Below are 23,304 nucleotides of genomic sequence, written 5' to 3' on the forward strand. Positions count from 1 at the left end.
TTAGTTTTCCCCTTTTTTTTTGGATTGTTTTTGTTTAGTTTAAATTAATTAAAATTAAGTTAATCTAATTTATGTATACATATGATTAAGTCCTAGTAAACCGTAAACCATATCGATATGCCTTGTCTAAGATCCGTAGATCGAACGTTAAAATCAATCAAAATCAAAACTCAGACTCAACAAAAAGCAACAGAGACTTCAAATTCAGGTGCACAAGCTCGAATCCCCCAAAAAAGAGTGGAGGATCGGGCAAACATAACGACAACAACAACATAACAGATGATGAACAACAGAACGATTTGAATTATCAAAATGAAAAGCATGTCGTGTCGGTAGAATTTTGATTGTCCCGTTCCCGTTCGTGTCGTTCAGAGCATAGTAGTACTACATACGAGTATATACGATATAAAGTTATATAAGTTCTAGCGTGTTCTGTGTAGAGTTCGTCTTGGTTACCTTCTCTCTTGTATACATATATAAATTCATATTTGGTTTTCCATCTCGATTCCGCTAAAGCTACCACAACAATGATAATTGTAATGTATTCATTTATGAGTACTATGAAGATTCAAGAGTTTACCATTTACCATTAATATATATGCACTATACATATTTGTAGTTGCTGATTTATCAATGCCCTGCCCAACGATACAAATTGACTATAGATTTGGGATTCAGACAAAATTTGTTCAGGTTCTGGTTCTGGTTCAGGCTCGGGCTTCGGTTTCATGGTTGTGGCGGAGTGGACATTTCGTATTTTTTGTTTGTTTTTGTTTTTGTTTTTGTTCTGGATATCGTGTAGTATTTACCTTAGTAGTAGTTTTGGGGTGCGGACAGAGTGTACGAGTATTATGTATTGTATTTTATGGAATTCATGATTTGATGTACAGAGATTCATTACTTGAAAGCGTGAGATAAAGTGGGTCACGATTCTGGATTATAAATAAACTCTTCTGTTTCTCCCTTTCCCTTTTAACATGGTTATTTATGCACGTACATATGTATGTATTGTATATTCATTTTGATTGCTTCTGCTGTAAAGCTCTGAGATAAGTTTGATTTTGCTTGTGCCGATTTTTAGGTACACTCCTAGGTACACGATTTATTTTTTATACGAATACGAGTATATGTATATGTATGTACGAGTATGTATGTATTAATATCTGTGAGGTTTTTTATATATATGTGTGTATGTATGTATGTATAAGCGATATGACCTGATGTCGCCCTTCAAAAGAGAAGGTCTAAATATACGAAATAATTAAGATCTGAAGGAAATTCTTGGCAATTCTTATGAATAATATTGCATTGGAGAGATTTTGTTTTGGAAAGCGCATCTCATCGGTGGTCCGAAGTTCCATCTGTCTGAGGCTGAGATGTTGATGCTAAATGATTTGGCTTGATTATTCATGTTCTCTAAATAATTCGAAAAATATTCATATGTTATAGGTATGTAGGTAGTATTTGTATGACACATAAAGGAAGTGGCTAAGTACTTTTGCCTATCATAAACATATTGTATAATAAGTATGATAAATATATCCAAGTATTGTTAGAGTTTCTACGAATTGATTGCATTTGGCATTGTGTGTTTTTTCTTTGTGGGGGTTCTCTATGGCATCAAAATGTACTCGTGAGTGTGTGTTGTGTTGTGTTTAATTTTGTTTGATTGTGTTTGACACTCATCATTTTTCATTTCATCATTTGGATAAATTAGTTTAAAATTGGTTTTCCTTGGTGATATTCTTGGTACGAGTATTTTCGATTATAAGATTACGAGCATTGTTGCGCTCTTTGGTCACATCAAATTGGATTTTGGCTAGTAATAACATTTAGAGTTTCGAGTGAAATACATATTTAAGCTTTCCTTGCTCTTGGTTTACGTTTACAATGTAATATCTGTATAACGCTAATATAAGTTGATTACTGGACCGAAATTGCATTGAAAAGTAATTAGATTCTTTTGAATGGTATTTATCTGTTTCTGTTTTCGTTTCTTTAGTTACGTCCGGAGAATAGTTGATACTGTAATAGAGTTGTTGCAAGATAATTAGGCCATCAATCTGGTTGTTTCACACGATTTTTAAAATACATATTACGGTGCTATTGGTATTGTTATTTGGGGTTTATTATCTATCTACGGATACGGATACGTATATGGGTACGAAAACGGGGCAAATACGATTAAGATGGGATCAGTTGCTGCTAGTCTCACATACATACCGATCCGTTAAAGTTACGGATACGGATGCGGATGTTACGATATTACGGGTTTTACGAATTACAGGAAAATACACCAACAAATTGTAGACAGGGAGAGAGAAACTGGGGAGCATTATTACACATATGATAGTTATTATTATATTATTACAATTATATATTTAAAAAAAATATTTAGATAGACATAGACATCAGTTTTAAGGGATGATTGGAGGGTTGGGTCATGCACTCGATCGGCTCGGGGATCCTTTGCTGGATATCTGGATCTTCTGGGATCTGTTGGGTTAAACTTTTTTCATACGAGTACAATGCAAACTACGGATATCTATCTAAGAGCAGTTTAAACTCTTATTAGTACGTATGTGTGTGTGTGTGTGTGTGTGTATGTTTGCGTGTGTGTGTGTTTGGCTCTCACTGGATGGATGGATTAATGGATGGATGTGTTGTGGGTCTGGTGAGTGTCTACAGAACTACTACTAAGGTACAATTGTGGATGAGTGTGGGCATTAGTGTGGACTGCAGTGAGCTTTGGAGGGGGCGGGTGGGGTGGGAGTATCTACTGGGGAGACCTTTCCTCCAGGCGACTTACATTCAACCACAAATATGGGTTCGTTTAGTAGTTACTCTTGGCGATCTCTTTTTGTTGATAGTAGATCTTTTTAGATCTTTGTCGCAGACTCAGAAAGCGAGAACTTTTGAACTCTTAAGGCACATTTCGAAGTAATCATAATCATAATTATAAGTACAACTTACAGTAGGAATGAAACAGCGAAAGCAAAATAAAAACTAAAAAAACAAACTTAAATCTGGAATGCTAGGTAAATACAGCGGGTTGGTGGGATTTTTGGGGACGGCGGGGTTGTATTGTTTTTATATATGGGGGAACAACACTGACTGTGCAACAAAGGCGAAGCATTAGCATTAGATATACAATACAATTAACAGTTACAATAAATTCGCAATGTCTTAATAGTAATAGTAGAGTAGTAGTTGAAATACAAATACAAATGCGTATCAACAGCTGGTAAGTCGGTTGATAGATTTGGTATAGATTTATAGATCAGATTCATATAGGTTCGTAGCTTTATAGTTGGTAGCAGCCCTCTAAAGCCTTCAGTGTCAGTCAAACAATCAAGTATATATACAATCAAGTAAATATGTATATATATATGTATATATATATATATATATATATGTATATATATGTATATCATACAATATCTCTATCTTCAGCTGCTGCTATCTTCAGCTTGGTTCGGTTCGGTTCGGTTTTAGTTGGCTTTTTCAGCTTCGATATTTTCGATAGTTTCTCTCCTTTTGTTGTTGTATTTCCAAAATATTTATTGTGCAGTTCAGATGGGCAGAAAGTAAAATGGCAAGTCAAGTAGTACAAATACAATACACATAGGAGCAGAACACCACAATTATGCAATAGTCATAGCCCCGAGGGACGATCGTCCCACGGCAAAAGCAAGAACAACCACAAACTGAAAGCACAGATACATATATTCCATATAAATAGCATGCATTTTTAGCTGGTCGTTTATTTGTATCTTGACTATCTTTTACTTCAGTTTAAGTTCTAGGATAGTTCTGTATCGCTTCACCACTTATACATATAAAGGTCATACCCGTAGCAAAGGTTCAAGTTTCTCTTCTAGTCTCAGCCATATTTACATATGTACATTGATCTCAGCTCAGTTTTGAATATAGTTTTAGTAGTATCTTGAGTCTTTGCATATGGGCTTGGATTGAGCTTCAAATATTAAATATTTGATCAAATTTGGGCACATTGCCTGGAATCTTTTTAACTACTCAAGTAGGGCGTTATGAAATAAATGGCAAGCAAACAACTCATGCAAAATGCAAAAAAAAAAAACAATGGAAACTAAACAAAAATAGTATTCAAATTCCAAAAGAAAAAGAGGGAAATACTAAAATTAAAAAACTAAATATCGATGTATCCTAATGGAAATCAGCTCTTAAAACTTATTGGTTGGTCCTTAAAGTTGTACGACTATCATATAGTATAACTTTCGCCTTATGAGAATGGCTGACCGGGTGAGTGGGTGAGCGGGTGGGGAGGGGGGGGGGCGTGTATTTAATTCCAACATTAATCCGATAAATTCATACTTATGGGGACTTATGATCTAATCATCGAAACTGACTGTGATTTCTTTTCAAATACGTTTACCAGGACGACAATGATAAGGTATACTATTAAAAAAAAAAACATTAACATCACGTTCCGCACATAAAAACTAACATACACACTGTACTTGAATAAATATCGGATATTGGCACTAGTGTGCATGTTTGTTGGTGAGGACTTGGAGCTCTCTCAATTTTTTTTAGTTTTTTTCGAACTAAAATAGATAATCGATCTTCGACAGATCGAAATGTCTTTGGAAGATGGTTATAGGTGTTATTGTTGTCTTTGTTAAAAAATAAATGTAGAGGTAGAGAGACAGGGACAGGTACAGGTACGATAGGAGGTACGATCATATACGATATCATAATCAACAATCAATAGAAATAACAATAATAATAATGATAATATTAAGTTTCCAATTGGGCTATGTGGTACGTATAGATATAACTTTGTTACGACTTCGGATATGTTTCCAACATTAACATTTATGGTACATACAAATATATAGGACTTGAATAAATTCTTCAAAAAAACAGCTTTACTCGTTCTATGTATATATGTATGTATATATATAGAGTATGTAAGTAAATATATAATTGATATAATTATTTTGTTTTGTTTTGTTTTGTTTTTGGTTTACTTTTAGCATCAACTGTATGTAATTATTACGTATGTATGTCTAGGCCATAGTAGGTCTCATAGTAGTATGGTAGGTACATTCATTCATTAATATTGTAGGTAATGCAATGTAATTTAATTGATTGTTTGCTTCATTTTACCCTCTGCCCCCACTTGCAAATACAACGTTTTATTCGATTTTGCTTTGCTTTCGATCTATAACATTCTTTCCATTCAGTTTTCGATTCAGTTCTTAGAGATTCAAAACTTTGGCGGTGGTTTAAGATTAAAATTCATGTTCTGCAGCTGTGCAGCTGTGTAGCGCACATTGTTGAGATTCTGATTGTAATTGTAGCCGTAATGGTAGCTGCTGCTGTTGCTGGCGCTTGGATTGACGTACCCGAATCTGAGCGAATCGGCGGGGGGCTGGGCCCCGCCGATTTCGTTCAGGTTATATTATTGACTGAATGTGATATTGAGTGACGGACACTTTCGGACGTTGGTGTGGCTGTGGCTGATGCTGTTGCGCGCGCCATTCACCCGCAACAGCGGCACCGGACTAACCGTGCCGGATACGGAAGTTAATTGTCTTACCATGCCGGATCCCAGCTGCTGCAGTATGCCCGATCCAGAGCCGAGAGGACCCGATGATAGAACCGTCGACTGTCGGCGCGACCTTATCGACTGCATGCTCGATGACAACAAGAACGGAACACTGCTCGAGGTGTTCGGCATGGAGCCACCCTGTTTTTGGGAGTACAATAAAGGAGATTTCTTTGGAAGATTAGTCAAGGCTTGTCATATGTAATCGTCTATCTGGATTGGATTGGTGGATGCGATTTGGTCATACTTATACATAATTCGATTATTATTGAATATTTTTTTGTGCTATGTACAAAGTATTCGATGTGCGTGGGTGTGTGAGTGTCAGTGTCAGTGTCAGTGTTAGTTTGAGTCTCTCGAACCCAAGGCATTATTCATGAGTGGCTCTGACAGAGAAGAAGTATACATTTAGCTGATTGTGCAACAAACAAACAATCAAACAAACCAACAAACCAACAAACCAACGAAGCAACAAACAACAAAACGAAACGAAAGCAAAGATTTTTGGCAAATTCGAAAGTCAAACTCGAAACTCAATCAATCGACAGACAGACATGAGAATGTTTTGATCCAAAAAACATTAATACAAACGAATATAAACGAATATAAGCGGTACGAGAATACTTATAGAATGGGTATAGATATATGGACATAGTATGTATGTATGTATTTACATATGCGAATGAATATACATACACTCCAAATTATTCAAGTACTCAAATCAGATTTGGTCTCGTCGTCGAAATGGGGTGGTGGCTTGTGGGGTTTGGAGCTGGGAGTTGGGGGCTGGATAAGGGGCCGCATCAAATGAAATCAAATTACATTAACATAAAATTTAATATCAGCATACTTCTGAGTGTGTGTGTGAGTATGAGTGTGTGTGTATGTGTGTGTGTGTGTGTGTGTGTGTGTATGTGCGTGTCTAGACCTTAAATAGTTGAAAGGCAGAATAAGAGAGTGTATGCGAAAGAGACCGTGATGGAAAATTCAAAGAAAATTAAATTGAAAATCCGAAATTATGAAACGTGTACTCACGATCATGCTCCGTGCAAGCTGCGAATTTTTTAATTTTATTTTATACGTATAATCGATTTTATTTTATTTTTTTTTTTTTGTATTTGTTCGTGTTCGTACATGAAATGAAGAACGGAAAGTACATTCATGAAAAAAACGCAGCCTTTTAACGCATATGTACATATGTATTGATTGTATCTGTATCTGTGTCCATGTCTGTGCCTGTATCTGTATCTGGGCCTGGGCCTGGAGCGTGTCTGTGTGTGTGTGTTTTTGGCTGGTAAAAGGAACAACCCGGGGTTAAACATGATTCCACTGCGCTGCTGTTCAAAGATTCAGCAACAGCAACAGCAACGAAAATGCACAACAAAAATCTGGCTTTTATTTTCTTTTCGTTTTTATCAAGACATACCAATACACATATGCATATATAATACGTATAGTGTCCATGTGTACATATGTGTGTGTGTGTGTGTGTGTGTGTGTGTGTCTGTGTGTGTCGGTGTACATATCTCTTGAGTTTTTTTTTATTTTGTTTTCCTGGATAAGAACGCAACATGAACAGAGGGAAATGGGAAGGAAACCAAATTAACATTGAGCACGATCAGGACATTTAATGAATAAGTAGGTAGGTATACGAGTATTTAGAACAGTATAGTAAAGTATCGCATAATAGATATATGTATAAACATAAGCTGCAGTTGTTTATTCTGTTGTATTGGCTACTGATGGCGAGTCCTCCATTTAGTCTTCATGGCTTCACCGTCGTTTAATGGCCCTTTGATGTTAGCCATAAGAATAGAGACGAGTTAATTAGCTTAACTTTGGTCATTTAAGAGATAGATCCTTTTGAATGAAAGTCCTATCGGATATCAAAGTTCTTTCTCGAATATAGGAACACTTTATATATATTTGTAATAATTAATCCATCATCAAAAAAACGATTTGTCTGAAATTCAATATTCAATTGGACCTTGGTAGCTATGAAATAAACGCTTCTTTCAAATTACAAAACTTCCACGATTTTCAACACATTATTTGTTACGAAGCCCCAGAAATTTCGGCGCTTAAATTTTTGCATTGATGATTTTTCCGTTCTCAAATTTGATTAAACTCTCCACTTCATAACATTTACATCTTTGAACATCGATATTCAGATATTTTCCATTACATTTTCGTGTAGGCCTCTCTTTAACACGCACACTTGAAACACAAAATGTAATAAGTAAGTAGGAAAAGAATGTAACATGAACACCAAAAAACAAGAAAAATTGTATAGAATCGACTCTATTATGTACACAATACGGGTTATTAGCATAAGCTTCCATTTGGCCTGGCTGGAGGCGGGGCAAGACCCAGAGATAGAGAGAGATGTACAAAGAGATGCAGACACAGCTCTCAAGAACAGAACTCTTGAATCGCTGTGCAGGAGCAACACAAAAAACAAACCAGAATTTAACGAAAACGATGAAGAACAAGTTAAAGATAGGAGACATAAACAGAAACAGTAACACATACAGTATGTAGCAACAGCGCAGCAAAATGCATAGAAGGGCGAACAAAAATCAAAATGGAGGGAAAATTAAAAACAACATAGGACCACAGAATATGGAAACAAAATCCATTCAAATAACAGCACAAGAACGAGTACGGATACGGATACGAGAACAGCAACGAGAGAGATTCAGACAGCAAGTCAAATTCATATTCAAACTCAATTTTCAGTCTCAAAAAACACATCAAAAGAGACGCAGCGAGTGACGCTTGCGAGTGAGCGAGTAAGCGAGCGAGTCGAGTAGGCGAGCAAACGAGTAGAAACTGGTTGGAAACGGTTAGAAACGAAAACGATCCAAGGTGCACCAACTACCTTTGGCATGGATGGAGGGATGGACAGAAACAAGAACGAGAACAAGAACCGTTGCAAGCTTGAACGAGAGTGTAGGTTTTTTTTTATTGCTTGTAATGTATGTGTGTCTGTGTGTATTTAGAAAGAGACAGCGGGACAGAGTTGAGTTTTGTTGAGTGCGTTTAGGAGACGACAGCGATAACAATACAACGAGACAGACAACAACGAGACAAGGCAAAGTCAAATTCGATGCTGGCTGGATGCTGCCCACAACTCGCACAAGAACATCATACGATCCGAATACGATTAGGTCTAACCATGTCTGGACTTTGACCTATACCCTTGCAGAGGCTATACGTTTAGCTTAAAGTATGTAAGGAGTAAATGACTGTTTGATGGGTGATTCAGTTTATCTCTCATATATTTCTAGATGTATCTTTTAAGAAATAACATATCATAGGACTTCAGTACTATAGTACTTTAATGGAACAGATTCCCGTTCAAAAGACATTGCTAAGAAAAATTCGTTATACAAAATGAACGGCAATACCCAACAAATTGAAGCCCAGCAAGGGTATAGCATCTTCGACGTGGTCGAAGCGGTGAGTTTTCGACATAGTAGATGACAGATTGCTGTGTTTTTTTGACTTACAACATATACCGAAGTCGAGGGCACCGATAGACTCGATCCAGAGCTACCGCGGGCACCACCGTACTAAATGTTTTAGAGAGTGGAGATCGAATGACCCCGATGAGGAGGACAACGTTATTTTGTTCATTTTGTGTGTCACACGTGTGGTGGGGGGGTTTTTTTTTTTTGTTTTTTTGTGTGGGGAGAGTGGAGATAAGAGATAAGAGAGCGTGTGTTAGAGCTTTTGTTGAATGTTGACTTCATAGCGGTGGGGCTTTTGGAGGGTAGTGGGGATAATGAGATAATCAATTACATAACCACATTCATAAAAAATCAAACTGGGAAATGAAACGGAACTGAGAAGGAAACTTAAAAGTGAAACTGAAATGAGAACGGAATGTTTCTTGTCTGGTTTTGTGGCAATGTTTGCTTCAAGCAGCTTGTGGTGGCAACTGTTAACTGTTAACGGTAACTGTAATTGTAGACTGAAATTAAACACGCTAAACGCTACGCTAGGCGCTATAGCTATATGGCTATAAGGCTATATGGCTATGTTATCGCTATTTGGATATAGTAGTAGTTATAGTTCAACTGGATATATGATGACACATGGGCTGCTGAAAGAGCCAAACGAAACGAAGGGCGGACTCAAACGAAATTCCAATAAAAGATGATAAAAGTGACTTTGTGTGGCCCTTTGTGGCCGCCGAAAGTCAATTGAAAGGGAAGAGGCCCGAAATGAAACAACGAAAGTGAAAAACCACAACAAACAATGGCAATGGCGGCCACAAAATGAACGACAAACAAGAATGATAATTCAAAAAAGGGGAACGGAAAGCAACAAATGAAAACCGAAATTCGAAAACGAACACAAAACTGGTACTGGATCTGAAGGCTCGCCCAGTGGCGTGGCAGACACAAACAACTTACAGTTGGCGGCGACAAATTGATGGCGGAGCCCCGGCGCTCCTGTGGCCCAATGCTTGAGTGGCGTCGCGTCGGTAGGCCGCTGCCCGGCGTGCCGCCCGGCGATGAGGCGCACGAGGGCGCGATGCGGATCTTGGGTGTCATCAGCGTGTTGTCCGAGAGCCGTCGATTGGGGAACACGTTCCCAACGCGCAGGAAATTGCTATCCGGCGACGATGGCGAGCAGCCGAACCACCAGCCACCCAGCATTCCAGACCCTGCCGCAGAAACAGAGACAAAAGGTAAATTTACATCCACATACATTGAAGGAATAGAGAGAGAGAGAGAGAGAGAGAGCACAAAAGAGATATACAATTACGTGTACGCTGACAGGGCCAGCATTCGGTGCTCTGAGCCCAGCTAATTAAGTCTAATAATGTTCGCGGTCGAGGCCTGAAAACAGAGGCACGTAGCCGTAGCCCCACGCACTCACTACCAAAAACCACCAAACCCCAGAACGGCCCATCATTTCAGAGCTGCTCCACCCATCCACAATCCTTCCGTTAGCTGGTTCTGTCACTGTCAAGGACATTCGCACATTTTGCGGTTGCGGCCGCTGCATATGACTCTTGTTGGCTCCCTAACCAGACCCTGACACCTGGCATCATCACCCCCACCCCCACCCCCACCCCCTCCCCGTCCACGTCTCCGTGGCTTCTGGTTATGCCACCAGGCGAGGCACATTTTGTGGCAATACATGGGCGTAAGTTATTAACTTGAATATCAAGTTTATCCATTCACTTTGTAGTTTATTGGGGTGGCTTGTTGCGAAGATGAGTAGAGTTTTCCGCAGTTATAAAGTATATGCAAAATGTTTGTATTCATATTCATAAAGAGTATATAGAGCTCTCCTGGCTTTAAGACATAGCTACTGCAAACAGGAGTAACCTGTCTTTAAACATGGATGCCTCATACTCTTAGGTTTAAGCGTAAACGCTTAGTTCCTTATGAATACAAAGAATACCATCTATTCTCAGAAAAATGCAACCATTTGCAAATGTTGGCCCTTCTGTGCTGTCTTTTGAGAACCACAAACGGACTGGCTCTGTTTGTTTGCCAAAGACAGAGACGCCCCCCATAGAGAAGAAGACTCTCAACTTTTCAATACGCAGCAGGATGACATGTGGACAGCTGACATGGGGGCGGTCAGGGCCAGGGCCAAGCTTACATTTCTGGCAAATTGTTAGTTGCCAAGAAACTGCAGGAAGATTAGTGGAGAGTACAGGGTGGTGCAGGGCCAGGGCCAGGGCCAGGGCCAGGACCAGGGCCAGGGCCGAGTCGTGTCATGTCTACACGCGATTAAGGCCATCATAATAAATCATCATTAAGGCAAAGGTTCATTAGGCGCCTGCACTGCTGATACACCGGATAATACCTGGCCGCGGGCGCAGCTTTTAATTTTCATTTTGGTTATTATAAAATTATCATTTTCCTAATAATACAATTAAAGGCTCCGCACAATGGCCACACAATGGACAGAGAGAGATAGAAATGAGAGAATTAGGGCTTCCGTCACGTTCGATAGGTATCAAATTTGAAATCACGACTAAAATTTCCAATTATAAATGACCGGAGGCCGCATAATTAAGGATGTACATATTACTGGTACTGCCACAGCCCCACCACTTACCGCCAGAGTTCTTACGGGCCATGTCCTCGGCACTAGAGGTCTTGCGCTGATCTATGCGCAGGTTGGGGATGTTGAAGGGCGGCGCGTTCATGTTGTCCGTTGAGAATTGGTGGCGCAGTGTCCGGTGACGCTCGGGCGAGGCCATCGACAGGTTGTCCAGCTTCAATTTATTCCGCTGCTGTCGATCGATGGCCTCCAGCATCTGCTGCAGTACCTGACATAAGAGAGGAACAGAGTGCTAGTCTGAAAAAATTCTACAGCCTTCAGGGGACTTACTTCAAGCAGATAGCAATAGTGTTCGAAATTGAGTGCCGGATTTACGGTGTGCGGTATGAGCAGAGGCAGCACATTGGTGGCCATGGTCTCCACGCTCAGGCCGTATGATTTGTCCACAAACAGCTTATGATAGATGCCTGTGGAATCGAAGAGCAACAGAGACTCTTGTGATAAGCTCTTGGCTCTCCAACAGTGCGTTTCAGGATTTGCGGCTTATTCCATTCGCAGTTCCGTACAATCCCGAAACGCACTGTCGGCATATGTTTGCATCCACATATTCGCAATCGCATAGATACAATCGAATATTCATGTATGAGTGTGTTTGTGTGGGTTGTATCTGTGAGAGGCCAGCAAGCTCGCAAATTGAGTTTTATGCAAGTTAATTAGTTTTTGGCTATCGGCGATGGGCAAAAACAATGCGGACTGTTGTTTTTGTCTGTGAAATTGAACGAGGAGGAATTGTCTGGGTCAACTTACGCACAGTACGCATGATGATATCCGGATCGGGTATGCGTATATTGGCCAGCAGCGGTAGGACCTCCTCCATGACCTGTACACAAATTACACAGACGATTTATCGAACTCAGTTGGGGCTTAAAACTGAAAAAAACAAAACAAAAAAGGGTGAAGCACAGCACTCACCTGTGCCCGCTCCATGCGGTCCATTACTCGCTCAATGCACATGAGCACATTCTGCACTATCTTCGGATCAGTAATGTTCTTCTCGAATACCAATTTGACCTTGGGCAGGACCATGCGGCGAATGGAGAGCTCATCGATGCTGTCAAAGACATTGGCCACAGCCACAACGGCGGCACTCTAAAGCAGAAAGAAACCACAAAACAACGATATGGAAATTCATGAACATGACTAGCGAAGGCCCCCCCCAGGCTCTTTCTATGGCCTGAGTCGCAGTTAATTAAGAAATTGCTGGTGTGCTGTGCGAGTGCCTCGTAATTACACAATGAGCTCTGTCAACCCATTTCCATTCTCCGGCAGCCGGCAGCCGGCAGCCGTCTGTCTTTCTCTCTGTCAAAACTCATTTGCATAGCCCAAGAAAGCAGAGCACTCACCTGCACTTGTATCGTGGATCCGTCGAAGGAGCAGAATAGCATCGGCATTATGTCTGTGGTAACATCCTCCGGCTTCGTCTTCTCAATAATCAAATGCAAATTCTCAAGTATCGTAACGCTTGCCTGAATGGATTTCGGTGTATTGTAGACGATTCTGAAAGGCGACAGACAGCCAGAGAGACAGAGAGCGATACGCCACAGATGTGATTAGATAAAAGTTGTCCCTGACTTATGGCCGGATTGTAGGAAGAAACGAATTACTAAAAATAAACGCATTAGTCCGTGTCCGTGTCCGTGCCGTGCCGTGTCCTTTGTGGTTGTGTCGTGTGGAAAACTTTTTCGGCAGGGTGTCAATAAGCGCCTTACAAGTGGCCAGAAACTTTGCCAGCAACTTTCCAGCAAAGTGCGAATATAGTGAGCGCGAACCGGAGCTCTCCGGGATCTCCGGGCTTTGTGTGTTTCACTAATTTATGCACGGCTGCCACAAAAGGTGAGAGCACCCTCCCACGGCATAGTAGTTGAGCTGGGAAAGTTTGCAGCTTCCACTTGAGCTCTATAAATTACAATATGAACTGTCGTGTCCTCCCAGCTCCAGCCGCCCTACTGAGCGCAATAAAATGTCATGAAAATTAAATAACAGAAAAAGTGTCCGAAAAGTTTTTCAATTGTTTAAGCAAACAGTTGTGGGAGATCTCCAGGATCCTGGTATACGGAAAGGGAAACCAAGACGAAGACGAAGACGAAAAATGGAGAGAAAGAGAAACTCCGGAAGCTGCCCCAACAATGAGAGTATTGAAGCACTACTTACCGCCGGACTTTATATGAATGAATATGAATAGGTGTAATGAATACATTTACGGGTACTCTTCTTTGAATGAATGAATCTTCACTTCGATTTGGTACTTATCGGATATAATAAAGGATAATAACAGCGTTAGTTGATGAAGAGCTTTCGAAACACGAATTTAATCAGTCTATTCTCTATTTCCCATATCAAGTAATAATTTGTCAGGTTTTTAGTTTAGTTTATAGAACATTTTATATATAAACAGCGGAAATATTTCCGTCACCATCATGGTGACCCCCTAACATCTAGTCACCGATCTTATACAAATTCCTATTCTACTTTCATCTCTAACCTCCAGCTCAAGTCCCAGTTTCCCATTAGGGTCTGCTCTCAGCTTAATTTCCTTTCCATTCACAAGTTTCAAAACTATTCACAATCTCTTACTATACAAAGGTATTACTTACTTCATTGTGGCGGACATCAAAGCATCGTACTCGAAGTGCGTGGCTTCCTGGACAAAGAGCATGACGGGCTGCAGGACTGCGGCCAGGACCTCGTTATTGTTGATCTCCGACTTGAGCATTGGCCAAATGGTCTGCCACCAAAGTTTCTGAAGACGGAGAGAAAGAGAGAGAGAGAAAAAAAGGTGCATAAAAGTGAGAGAACAGACACAGTCATTAACTAGTCTATGGCATTTCAATTGCCGATGGTAAGCTGTCATTAACGGTGTCGGACAATGGCCAAAGCCCTTCCACCTTCCGCTTCAGGCTCCATTGTTGTCCGGGTTCCTGTTCCGTGCCTGTTGTTGATGGCTTGACACCCCACGGGCCCGCTCTGTGCTCGGAGCCAGAAAAACAAAAGGACACTCGTTTGCAGCAACATTTTTGTCCAACTGTCATAAAACGGCCCGTAATTCACAAATTGTTTGGCCGTAAAGCGCACAACGTGGCGCCGTGGTAAATGATTAATGCGCTGTCTGTTCCCTACTCCACTGGACTCCTTTTCCCAAACCAAATACCAAAAAGAAGTAAAATATAGAAAACCCAAAAATGGCTGCATCCGTTTCCGGTGAGAGCCCTGAGAGACAGAGACAGACACAGAAACAGTGATGGAGACTTACACGTGGTATCACCGGCATGGCCTCTATCAAGGTGGTCTTGTAGAACTGGGACTTCTGCTGCGTGTCCTTCATGTTGACCACGTCCAGGAACTTGAGAGCATTTATAGCCGGATCGCTGTGGAAGATGCAAAAGAACCTTAAGTCGCAAGTATCGTATCAAATTAAATTAAATTTCACCATCTGCCTGTCACTTTGGGTAAATATGGTACGAGTGCAAGTACTCTTGAATAAAATCGCTCGTATTTCAAACGAATATTTAACGCATTTTATATAATCTCTTTAAAGTGCTTAATTGCAGTTTTTCGCTACGAATTGTTTGAATTGGATTAGTGGCTAAATGGTAGGCAATTAAATGTAAAACTCGAATATTCAATTCATCAACAGACAAATTAAAACACACCGAATATTAACTAAACGAAATATTTATGTATCTCGGCAGGGACTTCAATTAAAATATTAAGCCCCATTCCGCCCGGTCACACCCTCGGGGCCACGGAGTGCGGTGGCGCTGCCACAACTTTCTGAATACTCAGAATTTTAAATACTCGTACTTTTCATTGTTATGTAAATGCGAATTGCTGAAATTTAATTGTCAAAAAGTGTTTACTTTCGACCACATTCTGTGAATACCAAACCCCTTTATTGGTCTAAGTCTGTTATCTGTGGCGGAGCAGGCCAAGAGGGTCCTTGGCTGGGAAATTGCTCAGAAAATGAGAAATACAGTTGTATTGTTCGCCGCTGAGCAGAAAGTTGCATTGGCAAATCCCCACGGTGCGCTTTGATAAACAATGAATCTAATTCGAATTACGTATGCGCCGTGTTGCACGCGGCAACAGATGCTGTCCGGCTTACTTGCCTTCTTGTCGACTTAATCAGCGCAACTAACCAAGCAAAATCATATTTCAAGTATATCCATCTACCTAAGAGTCGGTGAGTCGCGGAGTCTCGGAGCCGCGGAGTCACGGAGTCGGGGCGAAACTCTGTGGCAGAGTAAGTAAGGAAAGTTAGCTTGCCACTGATTGCCAAGACACTCGAGACATTTGCATACGCAGCTAAAAACGCGGAAAATGTTGACAACATTTAAATTAACTTCAAAGTGCTGCCACCAACCTGGCTGACAGACTGACTGCCTGGCCAACAGGGAGGAAGGAGGAAGGAGGAAGATGGGGAAATGGGAAGACGCTCGAGATGGGAGAGGCAGTGGCAGAGCGGCAGTGGAGATGGTGATGCCGATAGAGCGGAAGAGCGGAAGAGCCGAAGGGAAAGTGATGGAAGTGGAGCAGCACGCTGTTGCTGTCCCTGTAGCTGCTTCTGTCAGCGTGTTTAGAGTCGCACAAAGATGGGTGTAACGAAGGGTATATCAGACTGAAGGTCTGCCATGCAACGTATACTTTCACTGCACTTTAAATATACATACAAGATATTGTCAGAAACACCAAAACCGTTTCCTTCTTGCAGGTATTTTTTCCAAGGAATTTCGGTTATCTACAAATTGGAAAGTGGTTCTATCATAGAGGATTTAGCCTTGATAAAATCTTTCTACTTTGGGGCCACTTCTTTTATTTTCCTTCCTTTCACATTTTCATTATCAAATCATTATTTTAGATTGTATGCGGTATCCACTAGCTGGGGCGCCCCATGGAATCGTCATCTGTGTTCGCTGTGCTGCCATTGCCACTTCAGCTATGCCCCATCTCCCCCAGCGACCAGCATCATCTTTGGCTTTGTTTGTCTAAGCGCGGCACGCCTGCACGGCCGGACTCCTACTCCCTCCGCAGATCTCTCCAGGAGGCAGGAGGCAAACAGCTGCTGTCGTCATAAATCCCAGAGTCAGGCAGGCAGGCAGGCAGGCAGGGAGGCAGCAAGACAGGAAGGCAGGTCCTAGGAGATGCCTCCAACTGCCACTCGAATTCCACTACTAGAGCACAATCAGCTGAAAAGCTTCCACTCCAGCTCTGACCTTCATTCATCTCCCTTTCAGCTCCGCGTAGGACATTCGCCGCGCTACCATTCATCTCTTCCACTTCCGTGTGGGACCTTCTCGGAGCTTCCAGCCTCCATTCACTTTGCATTGTGTATGTCTTTCAGGTCTGATTACCGTTTTCATTTGGCAAACAGACGTAATTAAAGCGTGTGTGTGTCTTCGTTGCTTGAATGGTTGATGTTGGTGCAAAAAAATTGAAACCTTCAATTGAATTTTAGCTACAAATTGGCTTAGAGATTGCGTGTCCCACCACCACATCAAACCACACACATTCAGGTAAATGTGTGTGTGTGTGCTTTCAGCAGGTGTCAATTACATTTAAAACTCAACAAAAAAAAACTTTGTGTGAAAAAACTGCACAAATTGCTATTACTCTGACGACTGTTACTCCTGGATGTACGCTTTAGCTGAAAGTTAATTAATTTATCCACTCACATGAAGTACTTGATCAACTGCAGAAGCTGGGCGGTGGGCCGGGCCGTTGCATCCCGACTGGCCATGCGCGAAGTGGCCTCCTGCAGGGCAATGGGCAGACGAGGCATCAACTTGTGGACCATATCATCCAACTGTTAGGGACAGCAGAGGGAGAAGGGGGGAAAAGTATAAGCATAACCGAAATAAACTTGGCCACAACATTAGAAACCACTTGAGGACAAGTCCAATGCCCCAGACAGGACGAAAAGTTTTAATGACAAACGCCTGGGGGGGCTACGGCTACGGCTACAGCTACGGCTACAGCTACAGCTACAGCTACAGCTTCTGTTTGCTCCGCTCCGTCACCTGTCCGCACAAGTGGCAAAATAATTAGAGTTTCAAGTGGACTTTTTGATTACATTTGCATTTGACAAAGCTGCGAATCTAATTACAGCAGGCAAACAAGCCAAACTCGAAAGAGCCCACAGACCAGAATCCACAGCCCAGAAGCAGCCAAGCGGAGCGATTCTGGAAACTTTTTATCCAACCAATTGGCACTTGTCCTTCGATGTACATCCCTCTGCTATTTACGCACCGTTTCCATTTGCTTGGCATAGTTGGAGGTGGAGTTTCCGGCCTGTATCAGGGGCCTGCCATTGTTGAATACCGCACAGATCACCATTCCCAATGAGAACATATCGCTGAGCAGACTGCACTTGGACGTTGACTGTGTTTCGGGTGCTAAAATATATCACAATATACAAATTATCGAAGATACAAATGAATGATGCGAATTTACCCATAAAATCCAGATTCGGCTGGGCCATCTTTGATACCCTGTTACTCCACGGCGGACACGGAATTGAGCTATTCAAATCAGTCTCATTCATTCTTTCTGCAATGCGAATATGAATACAAATTGCCATTCCGCCCCACACACCCGTCAGTTCAATTCATTTCAATTTGGCCTATGGACAGTGGCCACAATATACTACCACGAGTAGTGGTAGTGGTACTCACCCACATACTCCATGCCAGCTAGCTTCCATATACCGCGTTTAGTTATTAGTACAGAGGATGGACACACATTTCGATGAATTACGTGACCGGAATAGTGAAGATACGCCAGGGCCTCCGTCAGCTGCAGGACAACATACAGCATACAATATCCGAGCGAAGGACACACACCGACCTGCCACTCACCTGAAGAAAGCCGTATTTGAGTTCCATGTCCAAGAAGCTGTATTCCTTTGCATGAGCGGGCCGCTGCGGCTGGACGCCCGCCGGCCCCTGTGTCTGGGCCGGACCCACTCCGGCGCCCGCTCCTCCAGCAGCTGCCACATTCGCATTGTCATAGGTCTTCGACTCCTGCACGAGCAGACGGATAGACAGACAGGCAATAAAGAGTTAGTGCCTAATCCCGGTCTGAGCTCGTCGTAACGTTGCCTTTTCGTTTGGATCACTCTTTGGAGCCCAACCAAATGGCAACCTTCGAATCATAACTTAAAAATTCCCATTGCATTTGATGATAAGCCACTTAAACTCGCTCTCTCGCTCTCTCCCTCTCTCTCTCTCTGTTTGTTTTTTCCAACCTTTGATTTGCTTTTCCAATTTTTCATTGGTTCTGTGAGGGGCAATTTGTTTGTGCTCTGTGTTTTACCTTTGGCAATTTTCAAAGTAATTCAACTGGAATTGACTTTCCTTGAGACTGAAAAACTATTCGAAAGGTACTGTTCTGCTCTTTGGGTAATTGTTTTGTGTTTTGTGTTTTGTGCTGTGTGTTGCTGTTTCTGTAAGAAATTTTTTTGTGTGCACCTCAACACACTTTCGAGCAGGAGTACAGGTACAGTGTAGTTCAAAGATATAGGAATAACAAAACTCTACTGATAGGGGATATTTCTTGACTACTAACTTTATCCTTTTATTGATTAAATTTTTATAAAAACTATACCCAAGCGAATCAACATTATTATATCCCATTATTTAGATACTCTTTAGATGATTTCTATATCTATATCTATAACGGAACGTACTGTCCGAGCGTATCAACGTCAGAGCTGGGCGGCTCCAAACCGAAGCTCTTTATTGACTCAATCCTGGCAGCGTAAACTTTCTCATAGACATAGTAACACGCAAACGCACCCAGTGTAATTCGATTTAGTTGTGTGAGTGTGCTGGCTGGCTGGATGGTTGGCTGGCTGGCGTTTGTGTTCCTGTCATGCATACCCAGTAGTTCCGCCTCATTCTCTGGTGAAGAAGGCACTGGGCTGAAAGTCAAACTATGCACTTGACTTTACGCTGCAGAGAAACTTTAACAAAACACTGAAAGGGCCAGGGAAAAGGCCAGGGAAAGAGCCAGGGAAAGAGCCAGGACCAGAGCCGCAGCAGAAACAACAATCAACACAGAACAATCTTAGCCGTTCCCTCCCTTGTGGGAGTAGCAGCAGGGAGGAAAAGGCAGGACTGACTACCTTTAGGCCTCGATCCAAGCGACAAACACACAAATTGCATGTCCGTGTCGGTGTCAGAAACCCACAACTGAAACCGAAAACTAAAACTCAAACTCACATGGAAGGCCAGCACATTCGAGAGGCTGGCAAAGATGGGCTCCGAGGCGAAGGCCAGGGTGTCCGCACTCTCCTCTACGGTGTGATAGATCTGGAGTATCTGCAGAAAGAGAGTACCAGAAAGGAGACCTTCGAAAAAGTAATTATCGATGGGGGAGACAGGGCCGGCACTCACTCTGGGATGGCGAAAGCGTTCTAGTGTCTTCACCGAGCTCTTGAGCAGCTCGGTTATGGTCTCCTTGCGACGCGGCTTGTGCAGCTTCTCCGCAACCTTTTTCTCGAAAATAAACACCGAGCATTCCTGCCAGAAAGAAACACGGGGAGCATTTCCATTTGTGGCAAGGAGTTTTCGTGCTTTTGGGTATTGGGAAACTCACCTTGTTGTCGCTTTTGCGGTACGCATCGTGTATGCGCCAGGCCAACTCTGGCCCGGCACAAGCCACCGGCTTGCCAATCTCAAAGTACTGCGTAATGGGATTGCCATCGGCGACACTCTGCGACGTGGTGGCTGCGGCCACGTTGGTGCTTTTGAATTTGGCAAACATTGTGCCAGCGGGCATACCATCGATTAGCTTCGAGAATACATTCGAGAAGCTGCCCTGTCGCTTCGGGCCCGGCTGTACGGGCGCGCTGCCGATGGTTGGGGCAGATCCGGCCCCTCCTCCAGCAACTGATGGATCCCCGAGTGTTGCACCTGGTACACTCGCGGGGGATGATGATGATGAAAGAGATGATAGACGTCCGCGTTGTCCAGCTCCAGCTCCTGTTCCTAATCCCACACCTGAGGCAGCGCCCACACCCACACCGCCCACACCGCTACCGATACCGACTCCAACGCCGACGCCCAATGCCACTCCATTAAATGTGTCGCATTTCGTTTGAATCACCGCCGCATCGCCAAGGCCGAGTCCATTCACGACACCACCACCACCGCCGGGGTAGAGAGACCCTCGCTTGAGAAGACTCACGTGCGGAGAGGGCGGGCCCCCGATGGAGGAGACCTTGCTGCGCTCCGCTAGGCTTATGTCGAGCACCGTGCTGGCGCTCCGCTGCCGTGACGCAATCGTTCCCGGTCCCGCTCCCAGACCCACACCGACAGCAGCCACACCTCCGCCCAGACCTCCGCCTCCAAACTGCTGCTGCTGGCCAGCCCTGGCTGGTGAACCCGCTGCCACCGCTGCCGCTGCCACTGCACCTGAACCTGGACCACCACCACCCACTCCAACTCCGACTCCCACACCCCCTCCTACGCCCGCTCCTGGTCCTGGTCCCACTCCTGCCGCTGCACCGCCAGCCGGTGCTATTCCGATAGCGCTGCCACTGCGACCGCGTTGCACCTCCTCGACACTATCCAAACGAGAGAAAATTCTGGCCGCCGTTGTTGCCGTTGTCTTGGATGTCTGCCCAGCCGCCAATCAGGAGTCGCGTTTCCGCTTCCTTTCGCTGGCCTACGTAACAGTCGCTTGGTCGTCTCCTTGGAGCGCTGCTTTCCTTTCAAGTTCGTGGCTGCAATGAGAGCAGGGGGAGCAGAAATATATATAAATTTCACTGTAATTGCGGCCACTTCACAGTACTCATCCGCCAACCGGCTACCGGGTTGGCCCGACATCGGAGTCATGAGCCGGAGCCGGAGCCCGACTGAAAGCTCGAAACCCTCATTGCACTGACACTTAATGCGCTTATGGGCGCCGACTCGACCCGACCTTTGTGTTCCATTCATACGTTCATTAAGTGCCAGCAAAGCGAGGGTTAAACTCGTTTGCTAGAATCCCCCCCTAATAGCCAAAAGCCCAACAGTATTATACATTTACTGCGAATCACCTTCAGAAGGGAAACCCCAGATGCATTTTCACAACAGGCTCTGTGCTTTAATACAAAAATAACTAATAGTTGGTTAACATTTCAATTTGCAACCACCGCTCTCCGGGGATCTCAAATCGAAACATTCATTCGATGCCATCCGATGTAGAAACTAACGGAGGAAGAAATGGGCGAATACATCAAGAGTTTTGGTAATCAGTTTTGAATCAGTATTCTAGAATTCTTTAAATAGATACTGGCTTTAGCTCGCTTTGCTCTCATGTAACACATACTAGAAGGAGAGATAGTTTAATGAACTAGTTTACCTCAGCCAATAGTCGTAAATACATATCTCCCAGCTAAACTAAAACTAAGTAGAATTAAATATGGACAATCAGGCAGGCAAAAAACTTTTCGATTTACTTTTGATAAATTTCCGTGTTTGCCAAACTTTTTTAGTTTTCAAAACGGAAACATTTTCCTGGTCGAAATGAGAAGTAAACGGCTTTTTATGCGAAACAAATCGCAATTTTAAAGGCAAAAAAATATCTATAAATAGGACCTATTGACCCAACTTCCCATATTTTTTTGAAATAATTGGACAATGCAACAACAAAAACATCACAGACGATTTTTCACTAAATTGTGCGCTTAACAGGACATGAGAAAATGGGAGCACCTGAAAACGGAACGTTTCGGCTGTAAGCGCAGAAATGCGAAAGTCACTGAAAGCCGGAGCCTCCCTGAATGAATAATTTATTTTCAATAAAATTCAATTATTTTCCCCTTCTGCTGCCCCCTGCTGCCTAAATGAATTGAATAATTCATGCTTCCCCCGAAAATCAGAATTCACATGCATAGTATATTCAGAAAATTATAGAAATTTTTGATAATAATGCAAAAACAAACATGATAATAAGGTAATAATTAATTGCCTATTTTAATTTGATTTTTTTTGTTGTTTCATAACCTGATAGCTCAGATTGAACGTGCGGGAATTTGTGGCTAGGTTTTTGCTTTGTGTGATTAAATGAATATTTAAATATTTAATAAAGCTAATTAAAAAGCACTTAAGGATAACTAGTAGACATCTTTCCATTAATAATTTAATAATTGTAATACGAATCAAAGGTATATTTATTACTACACAAATATTTAAATCAATACCGCACCCAAATACGAGTAATATCGAATATCTGTGCTCGTTTTGTTCGTTTTTTATGGCAGCATCCACCAATTAGAAGCTCCATAAGAGACAATGTGTGTGGGTTTTGTTTTTGCTAAAGCTCTTTTATCAAATGGACTGCAGAAATCCTGCAATCAAACGAACACACAGATGGCTGCCCGCAATCGGATAGTTTTTGCAATAAATTGATATCAGAATAATGATTACATGACTCGCTGCACTCAAAGCATTGTTTTAACAGACAGATTTGTTTATAAAGAAAACTTCGGTCAAGCTTGTTATACAATTCTATTGAATTGTTGCCTTGCAACTGCACAATTAAAAAGTTTAATGAGTTTGGGCCCCCAACGCCAGGCCATTCAATACGGATATCTCGGTGTCTGTCTGCTTGTGGGAATGTTTGATCAAAAGAGAGGT

The 23,304-nt window shown here is 42.5% G+C and overlaps 1 protein-coding gene across 2 annotated transcripts; it reads right to left on the minus strand.

Annotated features, from left to right (window-relative positions):
* Positions 1–1,175: 1,175 nt before the first annotated feature.
* On the minus strand, positions 1,176–20,941 carry LOC6600241 (SCY1-like protein 2). Of its 2 annotated transcripts, XM_026993279.1 has the most exons (19): positions 20,279–20,941; positions 20,077–20,202; positions 19,903–20,001; positions 18,538–18,702; positions 18,355–18,475; positions 18,134–18,229; positions 17,930–18,075; positions 17,356–17,486; positions 14,937–15,051; positions 14,281–14,426; positions 13,030–13,183; positions 12,599–12,775; positions 12,434–12,506; positions 11,957–12,093; positions 11,681–11,894; positions 10,015–10,268; positions 9,106–9,168; positions 5,585–5,764; positions 1,176–2,025 (listed from the first exon to the last, which is right to left on the minus strand). In XM_026993279.1, exons 1-19 carry the CDS (start codon positions 20,459–20,461, stop codon positions 1,999–2,001), a joined length of 2,607 nt encoding a protein of 868 aa, XP_026849080.1. In that variant the 5' UTR covers positions 20,462–20,941; the 3' UTR covers positions 1,176–1,998. The 2 variants fall into 2 exon arrangements, with proteins under 2 accessions (XP_026849080.1, XP_026849081.1); XM_026993280.1 differs by lacking the exon at positions 9,106–9,168 and having other exon boundaries at positions 5,585–5,734.
* Between the last annotated feature and the right edge of the window lie 2,363 nt (positions 20,942–23,304).

The sequence above is a fragment of the Drosophila persimilis genome, unplaced genomic scaffold (genome assembly GCF_003286085.1).
Source record: "Drosophila persimilis strain 14011-0111.01,24,50 unplaced genomic scaffold, DperRS2 tig00000824-arrow-arrow-pilon, whole genome shotgun sequence".
Lineage (NCBI taxonomy): Eukaryota > Metazoa > Arthropoda > Insecta > Diptera > Drosophilidae > Drosophila > Drosophila persimilis.

Coding starts and splice junctions, on each gene's coding strand:
- LOC6600241 (XM_026993279.1), bottom strand. CDS start 20,461: ATGCCCGCTGGCACAATGTTTGCCAAATTCAAAAGCACCAACGTGGCC. Junction 12,507..12,598: donor ACCGCATGGAGCGGGCACAG/GTGAGTGCTGTG, acceptor ATTTGTGTACAG/GTCATGGAGGAGGTCCTACC. Junction 5,765..9,105: donor CCTCGACTTCGGTATATGTT/GTAAGTCAAAAA, acceptor AATCTTCCAAAG/AAATCTCCTTTATTGTACTC.